Here is a 27,853-nt window from a genome sequence, read left to right as displayed (position 1 = left end):
GAAAGGGCGGGGAGGCCGGGGTGTGGAAAGTGTGGCGGCCCCGCCCCGTCTCTTGGAACTGCCGGGGCCGCCACCGCTGCTGCCGCCGCCGCAGCTGTAGGGGACCGGCGCCGGTGCGCAGGCGAAAGGATCTCTTAACCTGCTGAAAGGTGAAGACAGGGGGAAAGCTGGGGGGCCGGGACCGGCCCTAGGCAGAGCCGGAGAAGGCGGCCGGAGAAGGCGGCGGGCGCCGAGTCCAGAACGAGGGAAGGAGGAAGGATGGCTGGGGAAACGGAGGCGAGCGCGGGACCTGCTAGGGCTCAGGCCCACGCGGGGCCGGGCCCGGCTGGGCCGGGGATGCCGGCAGGACAAGGGGGCGCCTGAGAGGCCGGGGCGACGGCACGGCAGGCTGGAGGGCGGAATGCAAGCCCGCTGCCAGAGGGCCAGGTGCTTTTGGCTAGGTCCCGTTATCCCCATCCTTCGCGGGGACGTGCGGCCTGGGCTGGGTCCCCCGCAGTGGGATCAGGGCGGCGGCGGAGGGCCGGGTGGCGCGGCGCGATGCGGGAAGGTCGCCGGCTTCTCTTTCGGTGGGACAATGGGGGCCGGGATTTGCTGCCCCCAGCGCGGGTGAGTGCCCAGGGCGGGTATCCCCCTCACCCCCAGCGAGCTCATCTGCGACTTCCCTCCCCATCTCCCCACTTCTCCAGCAATGGTTGGAAAAGTTTATAGAGGCCGGAGTTAGAACGTGCCCACTCTTCTTGGGTGGGTGTTCTATAAATGAAAAAATCTATTGATCCATGATGCTTGGAACGTAACCTGCCCGAGATGCGATGTTTCTCTGCCTGCGTTCCCGTTGTTAAAAAGCAAACAAACTTTTTGCGTAGTTCCCTCGGAAAAGCTACCATCTCCCCAGCCTACCATGGCGGATGAAATTGATTTCACTACTGGAGATGCTGGAGCTTCCAGCACTTACCCTATGCAGTGCTCGGCCCTGCGCAAAAACGGCTTCGTGGTTCTCAAAGGACGACCATGCAAAATAGTGGAGATGTCAACTTCCAAAACTGGAAAGCACGGTCATGCCAAGGTAAGTGCCCTTCCAGATCTCTTTGCGTTGGGATTTTGATCATTTGTGTTCCAGTACGGAACATGAGAGTTCCATATTTATAACTTTGCAATAATTACATTTTCTTCTTACCACAATTCCGGGGTGACCAGCTATTGCTTTGAACACTGAAAGGTAGCATTTCCTTTTTGGGCCTTTACAATGTTTCATTAGCTGGTAACTGAAACTTTCCTGAATCCTAGTGACTTAGAATATCTGTTCAGTTTATAGATGAGAAATCCTGTTCTAACATTAACTTCATTTCTCTTATGCACTCTTATAATTGAATTACTGGGCTGTATATGATCCTGGGTCTCTGCATGTCACGAAAGTGTTTAGTTGTTCACTGCTTCTGAATTCTATGACCACTGCATTTTATTTTTAAGAAAATAAAATTAGATGACCTTGGAAGGAGAAAGAATCTGTCATAATCAGCTTTGGTATTGTGCTATGTGTATGTAATGAGTGATATACTTGGCAAAGATAACAGGTTTCCTGTTCTCCCTTCTTTGTTAGGTTCACCTTGTTGGAATTGATATTTTCACCGGCAAAAAATATGAAGATATTTGCCCTTCTACTCACAACATGGATGTTCCAAATATTAAGAGAAATGATTATCAAGTGAGTACTAACTTTCTTTAAAATGATGCTTTATTTCTTAAAGTTGCAAATACATTCTATCGACTGTAATTTAACAAAAGCTGGTAGTAGTTTTGTAGATTTTTCTAACCAAATATTAGGCACCACCTATCTTAGAAATTGGAAAGATAGTGATAGTTATCCCTTGTACCTTATCTAGAATTATGGTTAATTTGCTATTTTAAAAAATATTTTTGCATTTTTAGTTGAACATGTCTCAGACCACATGACTGTATATTGTGACTGAATAAGGTCAAGGTTTAGGAAACTACTATTGTCTTTGTTGTAAAATACTGCCAATTTAGATAACTCCCTCCCCAATGTTTTATTTCTTTTCACTTCTCAAACCTAAGATTTTTTTTTTTTTTAAGATTTATTTATTTGACAGAGAGAGATCACAAGTAAGTGGGTGGGGGAGCTGCAGAGCAGGCTCTCTGCTGAGCAGAGAGCCCAATGCGGGACTCGATCCCAGGACCCTGGGATCATGACCTGAGCCCAAGGCAGAGGCTTAACCCACTGAGCCACCCAGGCGCCCCTCAAACCTAAGATTTTTAAGAAATCATTGGAATTCATGTTCCACCACGCAAGTTTGTGTATTAATGCATATAAGTCAGAATTTGGTATTCTTAAATAGGAAGTAACTTGAAAGCCATTAATATAAAGAAAGTACATGGCCGCTGCATATGGTAAAAAACATGCAAAACTATATAATTGTTTTATTTACATTCAGTGACCATGCTGTGACCTTTGGTTAAATTATAGGTATATACTTCCAACTTTTACTTCCAGTTATGCATTTGGATAGGTCATGTTTAATGATAGCATTTTGTTGTTGTGGAATATTGGTGGTAACCAACCATTGACCTCATAGGATGTGGGAGCTCAGATTAATCATAACTAAAGTCTATCTTGTAAGTCTTCAATCTCACTGTCAAGCATACATTCATAGAACTCTTTTCTGTTCATTTTACACAGTGAAAAATACAAGTTTGACACTTAGAGTTTTTGTTCATTTTAAACTAATTTCTTACTTACTATACCTTTTATTGTGTTGCATAATCTTCAAAGCATGCTACCATCAACTACAGTTAACATATGATTTCCTTTTACTCTTTGTCCACATGTAAAAATATTTTACATAGTTTTAGTCTAGTAAGCAGTTTTATATTTTTACTTTCCCTCTTATAAATGTTTTCAAGGTTGTTTTGGAGTCTTTGTAGAAATTTGAATTGTCTTATTATAATAATAGCATATGGGGTTTCTTTTTCATCAGGTAATTTGGGTTTGGATCTAGTTCTGTCACTTTCTAGCTGGATGACCTTGGACAAATTACACAATCTCTCTGAGCCTCAGTTTTCCTTTCTACAAAGTAAGGATTAAATGAGAAAATGTATCCCATAATTACCTCATCACTAGATATGTACCAAAAAGTAGTTCTATTCTGCTCCCCCTTTCCTTGTATAAATATTCCATCTCATCATTTCATTATACTTGGAGCACCTTATTTAGACATGGCTTATAGTGGGTGCTCAATAAACTTTTGTTAAATGCATATGGGAGTATTCATTAAAGTAAGTATAGTGCAGCTAAGGCTAAGCATAGAGTTTTCTTTTGCCAAAAATGGATTTCTCTTTTCATCCCTAACATGTGAATGCTTTGAATGTTCAATATTCATTGTATATATTAATATGCATTCAATATAGAATGGTTTTGCCTTTAAGTGTTTCAGAAAGATAGTATCAGTAATTTATCAGTAATTACTACTATGATCAAATTAATCAATCATTGATTGGACCTCAAGATTTAACATAAAGGAAAAATTTGGTTTGGGTTTTATTTGGGAATATAGCAGGCTATAGGGGAATGAGGTAAGTGAGCTCAAGATTTTAAATAAAAACAGGACTACTGACAATGTCAAGTCACATAGCAACCTTAGGCAAAAAGGAAAAATCAGTAATTCAAATTCTGTCTTATTTAAATTTTGAAATTGTGTTTATCATGGAATTTTTGCATTAATTCTAATTTTAAAATATTTGATCACTGAAAAGTTTTTCTGGTGCCACCTTAAATTTTGCCCTCAAAATTAGTGCCTCACTTGCCTTATCCTGTCTCAACCTTTGGTATGTAGTCTACACTGTATCATGGATAAAAGAATGACTCAAGCCAGACAGGCTGGGTCCAAATCCTTACTTTAACACTTAAGAATTATATGACCTTACGTGGCAAGTTACTTAACCTCTTGCCTTTTTTTCTCTATTTATAAAATGAGGATAAGAATAATAAACTCCTCATGGGATCATTGTGAGGTTTAGTTAGTTAACACTTAGAGCAGTGCCTTGTACAGTAAGTACTCAGCATATCCCTTTGTTATCAAGTCAACATATAATACTTATTTCTGTTCATTTAAAAATTTTAGCTCTGTGAGTCTTTTCAGTTATATTTATTGTGCTGTGGTGGTCTTCATGAACCTGTCCACACTGAATAAATACAAGGTATGAACCTGGAGTTGGGAGGAAAAAGCTTCTATCAAAGACAATATTGGAACAATTGGCAAGTTTGAGTGGACTATATATTAAATAATATTTTAGCAATACTACATTTTTTAATTTTGAAAAATAAGCTAATTATATAAGAGTTTGCTTTCTTAGGAAAACACACTGAAGTATTAATCGCTAAAGAGTTGCGATGTTTGAACATACTCTCAAATGGTTCGGTAAAAAGAAGAAAAGAATAAGAATGTATATTGTATGTATTTTATGTATTCCTATACCCAGAAAGAGAAAAAATGCACATGTAGTTAAATGTTAACAGTGGACAAGTCTGGGGAAAAAATATGGGAATTTGATTTATTATTTTTGTAACTTTTTGGTATATCTGAATATTTATAATTTATACAGAAAGATAAAATAATTTTCATTAATTTATTTTTCTATAGTTTAGTTTTATTTTTGAAAACTTTAGTTTTATTTCACATTATTTTAGTAAGATGTTTAATTTTTAAAATATGTTTTACTGGATGTTTTATAATGTCTATATATTTTTTATTTGAAATGCTTTTTATTTCATCCCACATTTTAACTTCTGGATTCTTAACTCTTTAGAAATAAAAACCAATATTATATAAATAAATACTGAGTATCAGTATTATTATTTGGCTTTTATGTTTTAGTCACTAATGACAGTGGAAACTTTAATTCTTAAAATAGACAAATTCTACTTCAGGGAATTGCTAAAAGGGCCTAAATCAAAAAGATCTACCTTGTAAGCCTGTGGCTAATTGTTTAAAATTATACAATAAATGATCTGGGAAAACTGGACAACCACATGCAAAAGAATGAAATTAGACTATCATACATCATACTCAAAAATTAACTCAAAATGGGTTAAAGACTTGAATATAAGACCTGAAACCACAAAACTAGAAGAAAATGTTGTGGCAAGCTTCCTGACATTGGCCTTGGCATTAAGTTTTTGGATCTGACACCAAAAGCAAAGGCAGCAAAAGCAAAAATAAACAAGTGGGACTACCTCAAACTAAGAAACTTCTGTAAGAAACTTTCTTTTTTTTTTTTTTTTAAGATTTTTTTTAATTTATTTATTAGAGTGAGAGAGAGCATGAAGAAGGTCAGAGGGAGAAGCAGACTCCCTGCAGAGCTGGGAGACCGATGTGGGACTCGATCCCGGGACTCTGGGATCATGACCTGAGCCAAAGGCAGTGGCTTAACCAACTGAGCCACCCAGGCACCCTGTAAGAAACTTTCTGCAAAGGAAACCATCAAGATGAAAGGGCAATCTACTGAATGGGAGAAAATATTTGCAAAACATATATCCAGTAATATCCAAAATATATAAATAATTCAACTCAGTGGGGGGAAAAAAAAACCCCAAAAAACAAAAAACACAAGCAATTTGATTTAAAAATAGGCAGAGGATTTAAATAGACATTTTTCTGAGAAAGAGATAAAAATGGCCAGTGGGTATAGGAGAAGTTCAACATCACTAATTGCCAGGGAAATTCAAGTTAAAATCACAATGAGATATCACCTCATACCTGTTAGAATGGCTATTATCAAAAAGACAAAAAGTAACAAGTGTTGGAGAAGATTTGGAGAAAAGGAACCTTCATGCACTGTTTCTGGGAATGTAAATTGGTACATCCACTATTGAAAACAATATGGAGGTTCCTCAAAAAATAAAAGTAGAACTACCGTATGAACCTCGTATACCACTTCTGGGTATTTATATAAAGAAAATGTAGGGACGCCTGGGTGGCTCAGTGAGTTAAAGCCTCTGCCTTCGGCTCAGGTCATGGTCCCAGGATCCTGGGGTGCTGGGGTCCTGAGATCGAGCCCTGTATCGGGCTCTCTGCTCTGCGGGGAGCCTGCTTCCTCCTCTCTCTCTCGGCCTGCCTCTCTGCCTACTTGTGATCTCAGTCTGTCAAATGAATAAATAAAATATTTAAAAAAGAAAGAAAGAAAATGTAAACACTGATTTCAAAAGATAGATGCAACTAGATGTTCATTGCAGCAATATTTACAAGTCAAGGTATGGAAACAATCTAAATGTCCATTAATGGACAAATGGATAAAGATGTGATATATATATACACAAGGGACTACTACTCAGCCATAAAAATGTTGGGAAATGTTGACCTTTGCAACAACCTGGATGGACCTTGAATATATTATGCAAAGTGAAAAAAGAGAGAGAAAGAAGTAGTGTATGATTTCACTTACATGTGAAATTAAAAAACAAATGAACAAGAACAAAACAGAACTTACAGAGCAGATTAGTAGTTGGTTATTAAAAAGGAAGGGGTGGGAGATGAGCAAAACGGGTAAAGTGGGTCAATTGTACAGTGACAGATGGTAACTAGACTTATTGTAGTGATCACTTTGTAGTATATACAAAGATTGGTATGATCAAGAAAAACTACACTTCTGCTTCAACCTCGTGTCCCATTCCTCTACCAACCACCTTACATATGTTTGAGTGACGTAAAGATGAGTTAAAAGTATTTGTGGTTGCTTTGTAGGATGGTTTTTTGTTTTTGAGATTTTAGACATGCATAAAAGCTGAAATCTCTTGTTGGGGTATCTGTGGAAAGCCATAGCCAGATTTGGTAGTGCCATAGAAGAGAGCTTTGAAATCTATCTCTATGGTATGCTTGTGTTATGTCATAGTAGTTACAGGAAGGTAAGGATCATATCTTTGACCCCTTTTGTGTTTGTCAATGTTAGCATCTTGAATTCTAAACAACTGCCTTTTATAAAATCTGTTAAAAATACAGGCATACTGATGGTGTATATGCTTTGAGAATAAATGAGTACAGCCTATTTCCTCATTCCTATAATAAAAAAAAAAATTGAGTGATATCAGAATTGCCCTTTCGAAGGTTAGACTGGGTTTGTCTCATTAATGTCATCAACATTCGTGTTTGTCTTTTAAAAAATCTAATGTTGTTAGTAGTAAACTGAACACCCAAAAGTTTTCCACCGAAGTTTGTCATAATCAAATTATAAAACACATTGTAATCATAGAAAACGAAAATTAACTTTATCCCCATGAATGGGAAAACAGTTAAATCAGTTAACAATCTATCTATACAGTTGTGAAGTGATTAAAGAGACTAAGGTAGGTCCTTAGTTTCCAATTTGGAAAGATTTCTAAGACATATTGTTAAGTGAAAACAACTTGCTGAAAAATACCTGTAATGTCCCATGTATTTTTTTCCTCTTGCCTCAAAAAGTGACATTTATTAAAGAAAAAAAAAAAGGCAAGATGTCCATCCCATGGCTCCCTTCCCTCCCCATGCCTGAACCCCAGGTAGGGATAGAGAGCAGGGCAGCCCCTCAGATAATGTAGCAACATTAGGTGCATCTCCTCAACGGAGGTGTTGTAGAAGGTGTCAATGTCTTGAAGAGTCCTCTTGTCATCTTCTGTCACCATGTTGATGGCCACATCCCAAGAGCCAAATCGTCCACCACAACCAATTCTGTGGATATAGTTTTCCCCTTTGGGGGGAATGTCATAGTTGTGACTAAAGAAACCTGCTATCCATTGATGCCTCTGGTCTAGTGTGAAGGGAGAGGATAGCTTCAGCATGTGAATGAGAAGAGGGCACAATCTGTCCAGAATGGATTGAAGTGTATGTGTAGGAAAGCAAAGGAAACAAACATCCCCTCTCCCCCAACAACCTAAGGCATGCCAGATTTTATTCCAAGTTGCTACTTTCCTGGAGAGGGGCACAAGCAGGCCCCTTGGAAAGGGAATCACTTTGGATTCCCTTTTATTTTTTTTTAAACAGATATATTTGTATTGTGTACATAAATGTGAATTCTTGGGGCGCCTGAGTGGCTCAGTGGGTTAAGCCTCTGCCTTCGGCTCAGGTCATGGTCTCAGGGTCCTGGGATCGAGCCCCGCATCGGGCTCTCTGCTCAGCGGGGAGCCTGCTTCCCTTCCGCTCTCTCTCTGCCTGCCTCTCTGCCTACTTGTGATCTCTCTCTGTCAAATAAATAAATAAAATCTTTAAAAAAATAAATAAATAAATGTGAATTCTTTAGGACATACTATATATAGATTTGGGGGAAGGTGGTATGCAGGAAGAAGTGAACTTACACTTTTAGTCTCTACGGCTCTTACACTTTTGTATGTTCAGCATTTTTAAGCTCTAAGAGTATATTAATGTGTTACTGTGTACCTATACAAATGAATGTGAATTGCAACTTAACTATGTAAATATTACAAAGACTGAATATAATCTAATCAGTGCAAATTGTATAATTTATTTTAATAGCTAATATGCATTCAGGATGGTTACCTTTCCCTGCTGACAGAAACTGGTGAAGTTCGTGAGGATCTTAAGCTGCCAGAAGGTGAACTAGGTAAAGAAATAGAAGGAAAATACAATGCAGGTGAAGATGTACAGGTAAAGACCTATGGGGGGATTGCTTTTTATAAAAACTTCGGCCTAATCTAGTTAGCAAAATATGCCAACTATGAAATACAGTTCTTAAATACTGCTGAAATGGAAAATGATCTCTGTTAAGAGTTTTCCCATGATACCCTTAAAGACCCATTACCAAAGAAAATTTTAAAGTTCACCTTTTGCTAGGTAGACACTGCCAACCCCAAATTTGTTTTGAAGATCAGCATCTGCACTATTAAGAATGAGAAAAGTGTTATGGGAATGCTAAAGCATGAAGATGATTTACCCCATCTTTGTTATAACTCTCAGAAGTGTAACATCTAATGAATATTGAGGCAATTATAGCTCTTTTCTCCCTGTTCCCTGGAATTTTTCTTAAAACCACAATTAGAGAAATTGTGCTTTGGAAATCTATGAAGGAAGTCAATTATCTAGTCTTGGGATGCTTCTTTCCAAAGTCAGTGTGTATAAAATATCCGTAAATACCCAGTATGTAATAATATATCTTATAGAGTATTGCCTTCTAAATAACTTTTTGCCCGCATTTTTCCATTCTAGGTGTCCGTTATGTGTGCAATGAGTGAAGAATATGCTGTAGCCATAAAGCCCTGCAAATAAATGGGACCATCAGGCATGAGCAAAATGTTTAGGTCTGGACCAACCACAGATCTAAAGTTTGGTTCTAAGTTGTCACCAAAGCTATTGCCTTCATAAGCAACCTCATTTCTTTTTTAATTGTTTTGAAATTGTACTGAGTTCGTTTTACAGGCATTTGGTAACTTAAAAGAATCAAGATGTAGAATTCTGGGTTTTTTTAGTTTTGTAGGTGTCTCCCCTATACCTTTCCTGTGGTTTTCAGTGAGTCCAAGAAACAGATAAGATGGCTTCAGCAGATATGATTTGTCTGAGCAAATCGTTCCTGAATTTTAGTTGATAAATAAACCAGGGTTTTAAATCAGACAATGTAGCATCTAGTGGTATTGAAGTACCACAGTTAAGTTAAATTGTTCTGCATTAACTTCAGACTTACAGAATAAGTAGATTATGGATTGGAATTGTCACAGCTTCAGCCTGTGTGTGGCAAGCACAAATCCTTAAACAGAAATCATGTTATCGAAAAGTGTCGGTTATCTTGGTAGGCATGTGCAGCCACCTGTATTACCTCAGTCATACTTTTCTTTGCCAAATTGTTGGAGGACTAAACATAACCTATATAGTGATTTGATACCTGCTAGTGGTTGACAAAGAGGCATTGAACTGTCTGGTGACTATTATTAGCCAGACATTATAAAGGAGTCTGCAAGGAACAGTGGCACAGTGCGTTGGTTAGAACTCCAGGTCTTTACTGGAGGCCTGTGTAATCAGCATAAAAATAGGAAGTTTCTTTCTAGTTATGTTTTTGCTTTTTCCTTTTGTTCTCTTTCTGTATTTAAAGGAGTGACCTGCTTTATAGGATATTATACAGTGCTTTTTACCAATTATGTTAAATAAATTGTTGTTATTTATAGTAGTCACTCCTTGCCAACCATTTTTAAGGAGTTTTTTTGACATTAAAATATTTAATTGTCAGACAAAAACTGGAAATTCTTACTTTAAATTGGTTTGGAACATTGTTAAATTTATGTACACTTTTTCTAAAGTGAAATGAAAGTAAATCATGGAAGAAGAGTTATTTTATACGATAATTATTTTACTTATTTTAAGAAGTACATGTATTTTTTCTTCTGATTGTTATTTACTTAATTCAGTTACTGGTATGAAACATAACTAGGAAAGAATTCTACAAACCAAATTATTTTAAAAACTGTTTTAGGTGAGTCAGCTACATTTCTCTTTAGTCTTTTGGATTGTGATATCTTATTTCCAGGATTCTAGACATGGTCACAGGGTTTGTGAGGACCTTTGACTTAATAACAATCATATTGAAATGAAACTTAGAACAAAATCACTACTTTACTAATGCCTTCATTCTCTAAGACTGAATATGAAACCGTTCCCATCATCCTTGCCCTCTGGAAGGCCTTTGTTTCTATCATCTAGAGGAAAACATACATGATGCTGTAACTCATCTAATCAGTGACTGAATATAGCATTAGGAATAGAAGATCCCAAAAGTTTCAGTTACTTAATTTGTGCACATTTTAAAATCTTGTATTGGCTTCAGCAAACCCATTTGGAAAGAAACAAGATACTTTAAGAGAAATGCAAGGAGAATTCTAAAGCACAAGAAATACTGAGATTGTAGTTAATCATTTTAGTGTAACATTTTAGCTTTTTCCTATCTAAAGCACAATTAGGAATTAGGCTAAATTCTTTCCAGTATTCCGTTTAAGTATCTACTATATTCTGCTCTAGTTTTTTAGTACTCTGTACCATGTGTTTTACTTGTTGCTGGTTAGTATTGTTACCCACAGGAATCCCAGGAAGTTCTCAATCTGTGCTGCTTGCTGGTCACTCATATGACCCCAGTTAACCATATTAGTGTTCTGGTTTACTATTAATTCTGGATTAGCATGCCCTTGTTGTTCCTAACTTGTCAAACTTCACATAAATACATTTCCAGTTGTGAGGTAAGCATATATAAATTATAATAATGCATCTCTTATCTTCCTACCTTGAATGGCAAAAGCTATTTATGCATAAATATTTTAAGTACAATAATGAAGTGTAAATACTCTTCTGACATATAATTATAAGTATAGATTTTAAAGATACGGGACTGTTTATTTTCACATAAGTCAATATATGTTTCTCTAGAACAAAATATTTCATTTAGTAAAGCTTTATAAATTGTATTAAAAAGGAAGCAGGTAAACATATTTTTTAACATAGAACAGAAGTGACTTCATTCTTTTTTGACATCAGAAATATTAAAAGTTGACTCCTAGTATTTGTTGTACTTTTTTGTAGCAAATGTTAAATATCACAGGTTACCATGTATAGAGTGTAGACTGTCCTGTTGCTAGATTATACAATGATAAATCATTTTTGTCTCCAGGCATTTCACCAATTTATATACAATATTAACAAATGAAATATTTGTTTCTTTCTAGAGCAACTTTTATTTCTACTGTGAAGACTTTGTTATATCTTATTTGCTACTACAAAGTTGTATACCCTCTGAAATAGATCAAGTCATTGCTACTTTGACTTAGCATTTGCATCATCAACATAATTATGATGTTTCTTTCACTCTCCCCTCCAAGGGCTGTCTGTCACTTGAAATCGTTGCTAACCAAGCTCTTGAATCCGTTACCATTTATGGTATGAAATACTGTACCAATGCTTTATAGCAATTACCAAAACTCTCCTGCAGCCAGAGCATGATATCTTTAATAGGAGATGCTATCATAAAATGTTTAGGCTATAAAATTTGGGGACACAATTTTTCATTACAGCACAACATGAGTGTGTGCAAATGCACACATAGCTTTGTATGTTTGTTCTTTTTACAAAATCCTTCCAACTCTTAAAAGTACTGTAGTCTGGTAGTGCCTCAAATGTTGGTAACTTTTTTTTTAATTTACAACTTTTCCAGAATTTGTTTTTATAACTAAAGTTTCTCAATTAGATTATTTCTAGTTGAGCTGTAATTTGAATGCATTGTTCTCAGGGCTGTTTATGCTAAGAGCTGAAGTTGCATTATTTTAAAGCTAACTGCCTGAAAATATATTGCAAAAATTTCCCAAATTATAATACAATGATACATGCAAATAGAAAAATCCTTAACATCAACATACTTAACCTATATGCTAAGTATTAAAGAAAAAAAAAATGGGAACACTGGTAACCTCTATACTGGAATCTTGCCATATTTTTTTCATTTTGGAATAGAATTTGGTAGTCTTATCTTAGAACCCAAACCTTAATGATATACCTGAAAGCATTCCTTTGGCATGGACCCCAAAGACAGTTTTTAGAGCCAGAGAAAGATGTAGTGGCTCTCAAACATATTTAGGGACAACAGATCAAAAATTCATAATGCTCTTTTGTGTACATGAAAATGTTTACATACTGAATTCTATAGTATGAACTGGAAACAAATTTACTATGAGAAAATGTGGCTCTTGGGCAAAATAAGAGCAAACTATAAGCATATTTCCATAAACCATGTGTTATATTGAACTGATCAACAGATTAAAATTTTCTAACTTAGGCATAATATTTTATAGTTTTTAAACTTTTTTTCCTCCTAGCATTCAGACAAGTAATAGACAACAAAGGCTATGAAAAATTTATTGTGGAAAAAATCTTAAAATTGAGGAAATTCAATCTACTAACTTTATTCTATTAAATTTTTTTCCCTGAATTGGATATATGGCATCATTATTTGATTTTAGCAGGGAACATTTGGATTTAGCTTATGGAACACAGATGTTCTGTGAGAACATGACTTGAAGTCACTATATAATTTAATGTTTCCCCATTAAGTATACATCTACACATCAACTTAACTACCAAGTGAGGTCAAGTGCCTGAAAAGTGCTGTCTACATCTAATTAGCTAGTTTTCCTCATGTCAAAGATGCATCTTATAGCAATGCATATCAGGCTTTCACCTACTAGAAATATACTTGTTGCCAAACTTTACCAACCACCACTATTCCTCTCGCCTTAGAATTGGGTGAAACCCATTTTACAATTGAGAGAGAGGTTCTTTTATTTATATGAAGAAGTCCCTAACACTATTTCTTGGTATTGGTAGACTTAGATTTAATCTTAGTTTGAGATTGTATTTTTTAAAAACTCTGGATGCCAAACTATATTCAGTGATGACTGTACAGCTTGTCGTAAGTCATAGTTATGATCTTTCTTGAGAGGAATTCTTTATTATGGTTAATACCTACTATAAATAAGCACTCTTGTGCTTGTTATAAAATATAATGCAAATACTAGTTCTATGCTAGAACAATGAAAATGACTAGTTCCATACTATTATGTACCTGTGTTCTCCTCTCCAAAAGGGAAATAGTGAAATGGCATTGTCTAATCCAGTGACACGATATTAGTAACACACTTGGTTTTAGGTATAGGAGAATTCTTGCTTTTATCTACAGAGACTCATGTTTTAGCTAAAACTTTAAAATCGTAAGATCTGTAGTATGGATATTATAATTGTGCATTTTACATTTCAGAAATGGGTAAAATTCAAGTGTTGTCTTTGGCTATACTAAAATATTGAAATCCTTTACATTATAGATAATGAACATCAATTGTAACTTTTTGTTACATTAGATATATTTGTCTGGTAACTTCATCAGTTATATTAAATAAAAATAAAGTCAACTTAACAGCTTGCCCTATTCTTGTACATGTACATTCCTAAAACCATTTCGTACTAGAAAACAGTGTGGATTAATGTGTTTAGCACTATTAAAAGAAAATCTAACTTGTCTTTACCATGTTTGTATAGTCTGAATCCTTACTAGAGAACACCCTAGCTTTAGGGCTAAGTGTTAATTTTTAAGTTTAGTTCTGTATTTGAGTACAATTTTGTTTTTATTTTTAAGGTTTTAATAGTTTTAAAATATGTAAAATAGTCCCATGGTTCAAAATTCTGTAGTTACAAGAGTGAAAACATATTCCCATCTTCATCCTTTTCCTTGCATTCTTCCAAAGACATTTACTGCAAGAGCAATTAATGTACCTCCCCTACCCCTGATCTCCCAGACTCAGGTGTTCTCTACCAACATTGCTTTCCTCTTCCCACAGTGATATGAATGGTGTGATGAGTCCCTGAAGCAAACCCTTCATCCTTTTTTCAATCCTATGTGTAATCTACACCATTTGGACAGTTTTATCCCTAGATAGCCCAACTGTTTCTTCCTTTTACACACAGTACCATTCTAGAACATCTCCCACTCCGGCATATGAATCATGCCAAAAGACTACCATGGCAGTTGTGACCTCATATCCATGGCCAATATTATTGATATCCATACCTTTCCAAATCCAGTGAGATAATTACGCAATAAAGGAAGTACCAGATTAGAGTCTTCCAGCTCTTAGTCCCATTCTTTTTGCCATTAGCAAATATCAGTAGCCTGGTCTCCCAGAGGGAAGCATGGGAGGAAAAAAAGAAGAGTGGAAAAGCTAATTATTTATTATGTGTCAGCCTGTCTTAATCTCCTCTCCTCCATCCCCAATCTTGTAATTAAATTCTATCCAAATAGGAGGTGTTCTGTGGAATTGCCACATTTAGAACTCATACTATCTATCTAAAGTACCTAGTGTTCCACTAGGAATTTAAAATATCTATATGTGTATGGCAGAGATATTGCGGGCTGGGTTCCAGACCACTGCAATAAAGCGAATATCAAAACAAAGAGAGTCAAATGAATTTTTTGGTTTACCAGTACATGTAAAAGTTACATTAACAGTATACTATATTAAGTGTGCAATCCCATTATGTCTAAAAAGGCAAGGTACATACATGAATTTTAAAAGACCTTATTGCTAAAAAAATGCTAACCATTATCTGAACTTTCAGCAAGTCATAATCTTTTTGTTGGTGGAGAGTTTTGCCTCAGTGTTGATGGCTGCTGACTAGTCAGGTTGAGTGACTTTGGCAAGTTATTAAAATAAGGCAACAATGGAATTTGCTGCATTAATTATTCCTTTCATAAACCATTTCTCTGAGGCATGCAAAGCTGTTTGATAGCATTTTACCCATAGTAGAACTTCTTTCAAAATTGGAGTCAATCCTCTCAAACCTCAAACACTGCCGCTACTGTATCAACTTTTATATTCTAAATCCTTTATCGTCATTTCAGTAATCTTTACAGCATCTTCACGAGGAGTAAATTCCATCTTAAGAAACCCGCTTTCCTTGTTCATCCATAAAAAGCAATCCCCAAACCATTAAAGTTTAATGTGATTTCAGCAATTCAAATATGGTAATAATGAAAAAGCGAAATATTGTGAGAATTACCAAAATGTGACACAGAGATACGAAGTAAGCAAATGGTGTTGGAAGAAACGATGGGTTTGCTGGACTCAGTTGCTGCAACCTTCAATTTGTAAACAACAACAAGAACAACAACAAAGCAACAAACAAGTATCTGTGAAGTGCAGTCAAGCAAAGCACCAGATGGGATATGTTAACACTCCCCTGATACATTCAGTAGGATCAGTTGCAACCACTGGGTGTGTTTGGGCTAAAAGTGGCCCACCTACAAGGTTACATTAATTCATTGTCCAATTTGAGATTTATTTCTGGATCCAGTTAAAATAATTTTGGGGCCACACCCTGGGCATGTTGACTTGTGTCCCAGTGTTTTGGAGGGCGGAAAAAGCTTGGCAACCTCAGTTGCCATCAGATTCCTAGCACAGATTTTAATTAGGAGAATGGAAGCTCACCTACCTCCTTGTTAGGTTATTCTTCGTTCACAGTTATGCATATGAGTTTCACTTAAAATTGTTGTCTCTGTAGTTCATTTTAATTGCTGTGCAATCAATTAGATAAATCTTTGGAGATTTTATATACATATCAATAGCACCCTGGTATTAAAGAATATACCTTCTTTTCAAAGGCAAATGGAAATTTCAGAATAAAGAATATTTAGGACACAAAGAAAACAATAGTTTCTATAAGGTAGAAATATTTAAAATAGCATTCTGATACCAATTCCAAGTGAAATTAAAAAAAAATTGAAAAATAAGAAAACTCTTCTACCTGGAAATTTAAAGACCTGTTACATAATTCTATGCTGAAAAGGGTAATACAAACAGAAGCAATTCCTGAAATACAATGATAGTGAAAGCACTGTATATTAGAATCTATATAAAGCAGTAGGAAAAAAAAATATGTAGCCTTAACACCTGTATCAATAAAAATGAAAGAATGAACATAGGTGAAATTAAAGTCCTAAGTCAAACAACTAGAAAAATAGCAGCAAATAAACCAAAAGAGAGCACAAGGGAAGAAATAATAAATATAAAAGCAGAAATTAGTGAGGTGAATAGAAAGATACCACATTAAAAAATAAAATTCTGGTCCTTTGAAAAATTAACAAAACAAACCCCCAGCCAATTTATTTAAAGTGGAGGAAGAAAACACAAATATAAAAAATGAGAAATAATAGGAGGAATGACTAATAATGTAGAGGAAATAAAAATAAAACAAATTCTATTCAAATTTGAAAAACTAAATGATATATAGTATAATTTCTCAGGAAAATGTGGTTATTAGAGTCAACCTTAGTAGAAATAGCCTAAACGGAACATTTTAATAAAAAAATGAAAAGATTATCAAGAAACCACCCCAGGGGCACCTGGGGGCTCAGTGGGTTAAGCTTCTGCCTTTGGCTCAGGTCATGATCTCAGGGTCCTGGGATTGAGCCCTGCATCAGGCTCTCTGCTCAGCAAGGAGCCTGCTTCCCCCTCTCTACCTGCCTCTCTGCCTACTTGTGATCTCTCTATCTCTCTCTCTGTGAAATAAATAAATAAATACAGTCTTAAAAAAAAAAAAAACCCACAAACGCTATGGTCAAATAATCTTCAACAAAGCAGGAAAAAATATACAGTGGAAAAAAGACAGTCTCTTTAATAAATAGTGCTGGGAAAATTGGACAGCTATGTATAGAAGAATGGAACTCCACCAGTCTCTTACATCATACACAAAGATAAACTTGAAATGGATCAAAGACCTCAACATGAGGCAGGAATCTATCAAAATCCTAGAGGAGAACATAGGCAGTAACCTCTTCGACATTGGCCACAGCAACTTCTTTCAAGGCATGTCTCCAAAGGCAAAGAAACCAAAGCGAAAATGAACTTTTGGGACTTCATCAAGATCAAAAGTTTCTGCACAGCAAAGGAAACAGTCAATAAAACAATGAGGCAACCCACAGAATGGGAGAAGATATTCGCAAATGACATTACAGACAAAGGGCTGATATCTAAGATCTATAAAGAACTCCTCAAACTCAACACACACAAAATAGATAATCATGTCAAAAAATGGCAGAAGACATGAACAGAAACTTCTCCAAAGAAGACATACAAATGGCTGACAGACACATGAAAAAATGTTCATCATCACTAGCCATCAGGGAGATTCAAATCAAAACCACATTAAGAAACCAACTTACACCAGTCAGAATGGCCAAAATCAACAAGACAGTAGACAACAAGTATTGGAGAGGTTGTGGAGAAAGGGGAACCCTCTTACACTGCTGATGGGAATGCAAGTTGGTGCAGCCACTTTGGAAAACAGTGTGGAGATTCCTTAAGAAATTAAAAATAGAGCTACCCTATGACCCTGCAATTGCACTACTGGGTATTTACCCCAAAGATACAGATGTAGTGAAAAGAAGGGCCACCTGTACCCCAATGTTCAAAGCAGCAATGGCCACAGTCACCAAACTATGGAAAGAGCCAAGATACCCTTCAACAGACGAATGGATAAAGAAGATACAGTCCATATATACAATGGAGTATTATGCCTCCATCAGAAACTTTTGTATCAACATGGATGGGACTGGAGAAGATTATGCTGAGTGAATAAGTCAAGCATACAAAGTCAATTATATGGTTTCACTTACTTGTCGAGTATAAGGAATAACACGGAGGACATTGGGAGATGGAGAGGAGAAGTGAGTTGGGGGAAATCGGAGGGGGAGACAAACTGTGAGAGACTGTGAACTCTGAGAAACAGAGGGTTTTGGAGGGGAGGGGTGAGCCTCGTGGTGGGTATTGTGGAGGGCACGTATTGCACGGAGTACTGGGCATGGTGCATAAACAATGAATTTTGGTACACTGAAAACAAATAAAAACAAAAGCACCTATTATGTGCCAAGCACTAAAGAAAAAAAAAGAAAACCATCCCACAAAAATTTACAGATGTAGATATAGATGGAGAGAAAGGAAAACAAATGATAAATAATAGGGCAAAGTGTTATTTATAGGTAAAAATATGAATAAAGGATATATAGACACATGTATGTATTTATATATATTTTGTCCAGATTTTTACATATTTATATGTGTAAGTGTGTGTGTGTGTGTGTGTTCTTTGAACTATTTTCATAATTTTTACTATTTTAAGTATGGTAATTATTTCTAATAATTTTTTAATTCAGAAAACGTATAGTACCATCTAATTTTTATAAATGAATGTAATTATTTGTGTAATCTAAATGATTTATATTTATACATACATATCCACAAACATCCATGCCCCCGAAGCATTAAATAGCTATTTCCAAACAAGTGGGCTTTTAGATATTTTTATGCATTATCTTTTTTGCCTCTCTGTATTTCTTTCCATGAGCATTTCTTTTGGCTTAAGATACTAATTTTGTTAATTTAAGAAGTTCCTTAAAGTATTGTTTATAACAATATAAAAGAAAAATTTAAATGACCACCAGTAGATGAATGACCAAGCTAAAAATAACAAGACAAAAATGACAAAAATTAAGCAATTAAAAAAGATATTTGTTGGGTCCCCAATGTTGGGTCCCCCAATAATGGGTCCTCCAATAATGGGTCCATGGTCAAAGGAGTGAGACTGATACAAAGCGAAGGTCAAGCAAAGCTTTATTTCGCGCCAAGCATCAAAAATCAGACTGACCATCAAACAGGTCGGAGCCACCCCTTACAGAGAGGACGACCCCTCCCTGCTTTCCAGACTAACTTTTATAGAGCAAAGGCCATGTGGTTGGGCCTGGCCACACACAGCTGGCTAATTGAATTACAATTCACCCCATAGTAGCCATGGAAACTAGCCCATCACCTTGGTAGCTAGGAGACAGTATGCACCCCCCACTGATTGAATGTCTCCACCTGACCTGACCCACCCTTGTATTTGGGCTGTTACCTGCGACTGGTTTCCCAGACTTGCTTTTAAGTAAGTTCCGGGGGCTGGGGGGTGGGGGGGTGGGGGGGGGGGGGGGGGCAGGGTCCATTTAAGTTTTACTGCATAAACAACAAAATGGCAGTTCAAGCGGGGTGGGGCTGCTTGGCTGAATAGGCCCTTACATACTTACTCTCATTTTAAAGTTTGATCAATTATTCAGAATTCCTGTGGGACTAACACGAAATCTTATTTCTGAAATTTCTCTAATGTTAGAAATAATGAGAACAAATTATCACTAAAGTTTTTCCTAAGTACACAGAGAAGAGGTGCAGTGAAGCAAGCATAATTTTTTTATTCATAGTTTTTAATGCTTTCTAAGAAAATTAGTAAAGGCAGGACAAACAGCAGTGACTTGAGTTTCTATTTCTCCTACCTGGTGCTCTGAACTTTCATTTATGAGTATTTGACAAAGAACATTAAAGGTTGGAGGAGTTAAAAGCAATGTTCTTCAGTGGTGGTAAGTTTCTCTCAGTGCCTCATTGTTTTGCACAGTTGGGCTGAGCACATCCTTTGTCAAAGCTGTGCGGTTTGTTTCCATAGGACTGCTATTGCTACAATGTCATTTGAGTATTATTTTTCTGGAGATGGGTAGTGCTTTTCTATGTTGCATTCTAAGTAATTTCCCATTCAATAATTTTCTCCGCTGCTGTGGCTACTCTCTTAACTCACCCACTCTTTCTGAGGTTTTCTATTTTTAATTTCTAGAACTTATGTTCTTTTAGTCCTAGCCAATTTGATTGTTCCTCTCTCCCTTAACATATTTTAAATACTTACAGCTTTTAAATATGCTGAAGACACTTAGTTTATATTTTGTCAATTCCAATGTATATTGGTTTGATTCCAGAGGTTTTGGGGGAGTTGATTTTCATTCATAGTGGCTTGTTTTCCTGTGTTTTTAGTGATTTAAAAAAGTTGTCAGCTCATATTTCTGTAAGTTTATCGCAGGGACACCTTTGTGCCTGGATCAAAAGTGCATCTCTACAAATAGCATCTGAATTTGCTTCTGCCTAGTGCTACCAGTCCAAGCACACTTTAAACAACGTTTTGAGGTTGAGGCTTTTCCATGCTACTTGAGCAGGGCTAATCTTAGTTCCAAACTTATATGAGCACAACTTGTCATTCCTGCTTCCAAAAAATTTTTACTTTTCACCAACTTAATCATACATTGGACATTATAAAACTGTGTTTTAACCAGTTTTTTAAGGTGGCTAGGATATGGAGGGTTTCTCTGTGAATCTAATCTGCCATAGTGTCCCTCTATGTTTTATCTTATTGATTTATTCAAGCTCCAGAATCATGTTGATCAAATGACTGAATATTAGAAATAAATCTGTCATCTATTACAGTATCTTATATTTGAATAACTGGAAGAGCAACTTCCCCTTATTCTAAATTGACTCTTTTCAGATATTTAATTCTTGTGTTTTAGAATCCATTGTCAAAATAAAAATATCTGGGAGAGGGTTGTTGACAGAAATTGTGTTCATACTATATGTGTAAAATTTGGGAAGCACTAAGTTATATACAATATTTAATCTTACCATCTGCATTTCTGGTTAATATTCTTTTTAGGGTTTTCCCCCTAATTTGGAGAAATCTTTTCTTTTCCCACTATAGTTTCTATTTATTTTGAAATTACCAGCTATTTTGAAACACATGTTTTCAATATCTCCTTTATACAAATGACTTAACAGTTCTTTAGGGGTTTTTTGGTTTTGTTTTGTTTCAGTCATAACATGGAAGTCTACCAAAACCAATGGAAATAAAAAGTACAATTAACGGCTTACTTTCAAAATACCCAATAGTGCAAGGATCATTTCTGCTCTGCAGACTGAGTAGCCTTTGAGGAGAAAATGCCAATTGCCTTTTTTTCCTTACTGTTTGAGAAATAAGTGGAATTATTATGGTTCTTGAGGTAAACAATGAAAAAAATCTTCTTGAAATGGATATCTCCCAGGAATTCAATACCTCTATTTAGACCCTACACATTATATTCTTCATTAAAGCATAGCTTCCACTATTACTAAACACTGCCATAAAAGATATATGCAGTTGTCACTTTCTAGGGTCAGTCTCCAAATGAACAACAAAAGTCCACCCCATCCCTACCCCTGACCCCAAGTATGATAGTTTCACCTCCATATAAAAAAGTGTAAAACAGGGGCTCAGTGGGTTAAAGCCTCTGCTGGTGGCTCATGTCATGATCTCAGGGCCCTGGGATCGAGTTCTGCATTGGGCTCTCTGCTCAGCGGGGAGCCTGCTTCCCTTCCTCTCTCTCTGCCTGCCTCTCTGCCTACTTGTGATCTCTTTCTGTCAAATACATAAATAAAATCTTTAAAAAAAAAAGTGTAAAACATTGAGAAGCATGTCACTTTTCTGATCTGATGTCAACTTGAAATTCTTCAAAGTTCAAAAGCTGTTTTTTCCTTTTGTCATCAAAACTGTAACCACCCCACATCCACCTTCATGTCCTTTGTCTATTTTAGTAGTTCGGTTTCAGCAAACATTCGTTGAATTTTAATTAGGAAGCGTTTTGGATGGAAGTTGAGAGTCCTAGAATGTCATGAGCACACTATGAAGGTGCACATATGAGTTGTGTCTTTCCATAATGGCAGCTTTATTCAATCATAAAGCAAGGTTAACATAATTATACAGAAGGTTCTGGATTCCAAACACAATGACATTTTATTAGTGTTTAACTTGTTTTCTTACAGATCACACAAATTAAATCACAAGAGAATCGCCTAAGATGAAAACAAGTGGTAGGAAGTTAATGAAGCAAACGCAGTCATTTTGTGAGTGTGCAGTTGAGATAAGGCCTCCTTTCGGTCTAGGTCTGCTCTCAGCACTTGCTACTTAATATGTTCAAGCAGTGAAGGATCTCTGCGCTGTCCCAAGACCATTGGGGCAGGGTCTTCAGGACAGTTGCCTTTTTGATGTGGTCAGAGATGAAAGAGTCAGCATCTGGAAAGTTTTGACAGTTTGCTGCAAAAATCCTCCCCTTTTAAAGGGATTCAATTAGTCTTGGACCTTTGCAGACCTCCTCTGGTTCCGCTGGTTATCAGTTTTTAGTGTGGTCAGCCTGCGCTAGCTCGGAAGACATCTGTCCTTAGCTGCGATGCCCTTGACTGCTTGCATCATTGCTTGACCCAAGTTCTGAGTAACTCCATCTTAATTTCTACACAGCGTTAACTAAAACCCATGATAAAAGTGAAGCAACAGTGAACTCAACAAGTGAACAAGTGAGCAATACATTGATACATTGTTGCTGTTTCTTAAGAGTTTTTTTCCCTCGAGAACGTAGTTCATTTTGGCTCAGTTATTTCCCTCAACAGTCAATTAGAAAACAGGACTCATAGACAAAACACAAATATAGAAGTAACTTTTTCGCTGTGGTATTGTAATTACAGTGTTAAGACAGAAGATCCCAGAGCAACCTGAGACACTGCCTCGCCCTGATTGGAAAGAAGATCTAGGCGATTAGTGAAAGACGATTCCTTCATCCCTCGCTTGTGTTCGTCTGGGAGCCACCTCCGCTAATTGCGGAGTCTTTTGTAGTCAACGGACGAACGTAGTCATTGGTGGAAAACAATCAATTTACTACGGCCGCTAGCCGGCGCTCCCAGAAAACCTGACTTCATCTGAAGCCAACCCTCCTCGGATCACGCCCGGGTTTCCCGGGTTTACTGGCCTCCACACGCTCTCTTCCGGGAGGCGGCGAACATACGCTCCCGGCGCGTGACGCAGCACGTCGTGATATAACTACGTGACGCGCGAGGGTAGCTTCCTCTTTGATCGCCAGACCGCCTTTCAAGATGGCGCCGGTGAGTGAGAGGGGGATTTTGGTGGGAGCATGTTTCCCCAGTGTAAATGATTTTTGCATTTGGCGAATTGGGGAGCTCTTTTTTGAGGTGAAGGGGCGGCAGAAATGGAGTCTGGTTGAGGAGCACAAGCACGATGTGAAGATTCTGAGTTGTTTTTTTCGAGACACTTGGCGACTGCCATGCGGTCTAGTGGAGTTCTAGGTGGGCCCGAAGTTTGGATGAGTGGTTGTCGCAGCACAAGGAAGGATGTTCACAACGATGAACCGGCCTAATGGGGCAGCATTGGGCCATTTCTTTTCAGTCTCGTTTCTGGTAACGCCAATGCTTACCTATTCGTTTGCGCCAGGAAGGAGATTGGGTGATGGGATCGGTCTGATGGCTTTGCTACAGAAGTTTCAGAGAACTTCAGAACTAAGTTGGGGAAGAAGTTTCTTTACTACCGCATGACGGAAGTTTTTAAAAGATAAAAGCCGAGGCTCGCGTGTATAAAAGCGTGCACCAGGGAGTTTATGTTATTAATTAACAAGGGAATCAGTAAAATGTTTAATCCAGTCCAAAGAGCATTTGAAAGAATAGGTATATGTCAACAATTAAGTTTTGGATATTTGGGAGTGGTGGTGGTACAAATTACTCGGCTCCCTAAAAGCAAACTGGCATTACTACATGGTGTACTTTTGGGTGGATCTAATTTGGAGATGGTATCCTCTACTGATTTTTCTGTTTTCAGTACATTGCCTGAATGTAATTAATAGTAATAGGCTAATTAATAGTAGCCACAGTAGCATTTTACTTGGATAGCCCAGTTATGTGTTTTTATCTAAGTTTGGGGTATGGAAAACTAATGTTAAAAATGTTTTTTTGAATTGAAAAGTCTTTACAGGATTAAAGGTCCCCCTCTCCCTCACCTATATAACAAAATAAGGATTTAATTTCTAGACTTTATTATAAGGATATACATTATAAGGATATCATATTATAAGGATTATATATAAGATTATATTATAAGGATATAATATATATTATAAGGATATACGATTTTATTATAAGGATATAATAAGGATTTAATAAATTTATTCCGGCATGTAATTGAGCTTGGGCAAGGTAGTGTATATTACCTGTGTCCCATAGGGCCTGGCCTATAGTGAACAGTACCTGATAATTTTAAAATTGAATGTCAGTGGTCTGGAAAATATTGAAAGCCCATAAAACTTAACTTAATAATTGGAACAGAATGGCTTGATTAGAGGTCCAAACCAGCCCTGGGTGCGTTTCGGTTTTAATTTACAGTAGAAAGTAGGTTGTTTCTTGTAATAGTCTTTCGTGGTTGTATATGTAGGATTCTTTGGAATTATCTGATGAGGAGAACTAATAGGGGCTTGCCATATGTTTTGAGCTTTCTTGAGTTTTGCACTTTGGAGACACTCAGGTGGTGAGTGGGGAACATTCTCACTGGATTTTACAAAAACTTGGTTTAAACAAAGTTAAGGACCCCTTTCACACAGTGTGGCTGGGGAAAACGCTATACCCAATAGATCCGAAGCAGTTTTTTATATCTTGCACGATTTCATATATATAGAAATACAACATCACAGTACATTGTACATCTTTGGGCTGCTACAGATTTTTAAGTTTTGTATACAAAGTGAATAAATTGAATAGTAGTAATTACGTTAACTATCTGTAGCAGAAAGACAAGAAACCTAAGAAGTCAACCTGGAAATTTAATTTGGACCTTACCCATCCAGTAGAAGATGGAATTTTTGATTCTGGAAATTTCGTAAGTAATGCTCTCCTCAGCTTGTTTTTTATCATTGTAATAGAGTTCTTAATGACTTAAGTATGTAATATTTGATTTTAACCTAAGCTCTATTCCTAGGGTACCTTCCCTAGTGAATATCTAGGGTTTTCTTCCCTAGTTTTGCATGTTTTCTGTTTTAAAACAGGAACAGTTTCTACGGGAGAAGGTTAAAGTCAATGGAAAAACTGGAAATCTGGGGAATGTTGTTCACATTGAACGCTTCAAGAATAAAATCACAGTTGTTTCTGAGAAACAGTTCTCTAAAAGGTTGGTATTTGTTTCCCATAATACTTGAGTGAAATTATGGTAGTTGTGAATATTTTATAGAATACACAATCCTTGTATTTTCTCTTCATAGGCAGGAGTAGATGTGGTGATAAGGTCAGGGAGATACAAACAGAAATGTTTTGAACTTACTAATGGCCTATGTGAATGGAAAATGGGTTCAGTAACTGGGCCAGTTCCTTAGGCTGGTTGTCAGTGTAATTTATTGCTGGAATATAGGAAAGTTATTTATAGGGCTCTTGTCCAGTGCATAGTAGTCCTTGAAACTCAGTTATATATAAACTTAAACAGTGTTAGGTGTTTTTGTTTGTTTTTGTTTTTAAAGATTTTATTTATTTATTTGACAGATCACAAGTAGGCAGATGGGCAGAGAAAGAGGAAGGGAAGCGGGCTCTCTGCTGAGCAGAGATTCCCGATGCGGGGCTCGATCCCAGGACCCCGGGATCACGACCCGAGCCAAAGGAAGAGGTTTTAACCCACTGAGCCACCCAGGCGCCCCACAGTGTTAGGTGTTTGGAAGATGTTGCAAGAAACCTGTCAGATGTGTAACATGAAAGTAATGTCCCAAATTAAGTAATGTACGTGTTTTCTTATACCTCGGTTTTTATGGTCTTGGTGGTTTGTTTAGTAGAGGCAGCCAGTCAAAGGTAAAGTCTAACGTTTTGCCGGTTTTAGTTCGTCTAATTTACTCAACAAATACTAAGTACTTACATGGCAGCACTCTTGTAGGACCGGATAGCCAAGCAGGCAAGTACCTATTACTAAGGAGCTCCAATTCTAGTGGAAAGAAATGATAAGGTATTAACTAGTTGACCAGTGCTGTGTAAATGCATAAAGAGGATTTCAGGGTTGATATTAGGTAAGGTAGTTAAGGAAATCTCATCTAAATGAAGTGCTGGAGTGAGACATGCAAATTAGGGGATTCATGATTATGGCTGAAAAAGACTTGGTGGTGGAAGCTGAAGACTGAGCCTGTTGTGAGAATAGGTGAGCCCGTGGTGGCTCGGACTAAAGTAGAAGTGCATGTTATCTGTGGTTATGAATTCACTAGGGATTTGGGGATGAAAGGTTATGTTCTCAAGGACTTTACAGACATGCACATAATTATTATAAAATGCAATGCTGTAATTGCTGTGTTGAAGATAAAAGATAGGGCATAGGAATTTGCGGAGAACCTGAGATGAGTAGTGTTACCTGTGGAATGAAGTATTCTAGCAAAGGGAACAGCATTAAGAACAGGGAAGTTCAAGGACTGCTTGATAGTCCAGAATTTAAAGTGTAAGTTGAAGGGAATGGCTGGAGTGATGAAATTAGACCATGTTGAAAGCTTTTTATGACTGGCCATATGTTAGTTGGAAGTATGTCGATAATCCTGAACTTGTAAATGAATTCAGCCCTGTTGTAGGTTTCCTTTTATTGATCATGGGATTGAAGTTAGGGAGGTTGATAGTAGTGAAAGGAATCTTGACATGTTAGTGCGTAATACATCTAAGGAATGAAATTGTATATTAAAAGGTAATCTGGTTATGGCAATGAAACTGATGAAGCTGCTGTTGCTCTTTTTAGTGTCAACATAAAGGATGTTTATATTAGGGAGATGGGAGAATAGGCTTTGTAGGGCACCAACTGATTGTAATTGGGGTTGAGTGGCTACCTTACTAGATCCCCAGCAGCCTTGAACAATGTTGGATACAAATAAAATAATTCTGGAGGGAACATTAAAGATGAATACAACTGCTTTTTATATAGTAAGCCTTTGCATAGTAGATAATTGTATTTCTTAATGAGATTCATGTCTTGATTTTAAAGGTATTTGAAATACCTTACCAAGAAATACCTTAAGAAGAACAATCTTCGTGATTGGCTTCGTGTGGTTGCATCTGACAAGGAGACTTATGAACTTCGTTATTTCCAGATTAGTCAAGATGAAGATGGATCTGAGTCTGAAGACTAGATGAAGCTGCCCCTTACAGGGTTTTGCTTGTTAATAAAACGAAGGAAACAGCTAGAAATGGACTTTTAGTTTATTGGTGAATAAAAAGCATTATACCCTGTTTGTTAAGCTTCTGCCTCTTTTATTTAAGTATATGCCATTTACATGATTCTGGGCTTTCCTTTGATAGTTTTTGTAAGTAATATGTAAGTAGCCTATAGCTGGTAGAATTTTTTCAGGATTTCTGAAATTTACTCCTTTTATGGATGTCCTCAAGTTAAAATGTAATGTTGTGTAGGAAATAGTGAAGCACAGTATTGTGTATGACTTTATATAGTGAAATACTTAAAATTCTCTTGGCAGTCTTAAACATTTTTATAGTTTGTTAATGCAGTTTTGAGTGCTTAGAACAGTTTTTAAACATACATGCTCATATTGAGTCACTCCTGCCCTCTGCTTCAGAGGATGCTGACTCCCTGGTTTGCATAAAAGCTCTATGGGTGAGCGT

General features: G+C 36.9%; 2 protein-coding genes and 1 non-coding gene across 6 annotated transcripts; 2 read left to right on the top strand and 1 right to left on the bottom strand.

The window, feature by feature from the left end:
* The first annotated feature begins 10 nt into the window (after window positions 1-10).
* EIF5A2 (eukaryotic translation initiation factor 5A2) lies at window positions 11-13,938 on the top strand. 3 transcript variants are annotated; one of them, XM_032847920.1, is made up of 5 exons: window positions 11-149; window positions 864-1,063; window positions 1,598-1,702; window positions 8,517-8,604; window positions 9,207-13,938. In XM_032847920.1, the coding sequence occupies exons 2-5, from the start codon at window positions 899-901 to the stop codon at window positions 9,230-9,232; spliced, it is 384 nt and encodes a 127-aa protein (XP_032703811.1). In that variant the 5' UTR covers window positions 11-149; window positions 864-898; the 3' UTR covers window positions 9,233-13,938. The 3 variants fall into 3 exon arrangements, with proteins under 3 accessions (XP_032703811.1, XP_032703809.1, XP_032703810.1); XM_032847918.1 differs by having other exon boundaries at window positions 13-149; window positions 8,517-8,648; XM_032847919.1 differs by having other exon boundaries at window positions 13-149; window positions 687-1,063; window positions 8,517-8,648.
* On the bottom strand, window positions 7,865-8,003 carry LOC116861406. Its single transcript, XR_004381474.1, has one exon. It is a non-coding gene; the product is annotated as a small nucleolar RNA SNORA67 (small nucleolar RNA).
* A 9,297-nt stretch (window positions 13,939-23,235) lies between the features above and the next one.
* On the top strand, window positions 23,236-27,467 carry RPL22L1 (ribosomal protein L22 like 1). Of its 2 annotated transcripts, none has more exons than XM_032847933.1 (4): window positions 23,236-23,329; window positions 25,014-25,106; window positions 25,273-25,394; window positions 27,222-27,467. In XM_032847933.1, the coding sequence occupies exons 1-4, from the start codon at window positions 23,321-23,323 to the stop codon at window positions 27,364-27,366; spliced, it is 369 nt and encodes a 122-aa protein (XP_032703824.1). In that variant the 5' UTR covers window positions 23,236-23,320; the 3' UTR covers window positions 27,367-27,467. The 2 variants fall into 2 exon arrangements, with proteins under 2 accessions (XP_032703824.1, XP_032703825.1); XM_032847934.1 differs by having other exon boundaries at window positions 23,256-23,329; window positions 25,017-25,106.
* Window positions 27,468-27,853: the final 386 nt, after the last annotated feature.

This window comes from Lontra canadensis, unplaced genomic scaffold, assembly GCF_010015895.1.
Source record: "Lontra canadensis isolate GAN:19392208 unplaced genomic scaffold, GSC_riverotter_1.0 scaffold196, whole genome shotgun sequence".
NCBI lineage: Eukaryota > Metazoa > Chordata > Mammalia > Carnivora > Mustelidae > Lontra > Lontra canadensis.
The sequence above is the reverse complement of the archived record's forward strand: the minus strand, read 5'-3'. Positions and strand labels throughout refer to the sequence as shown.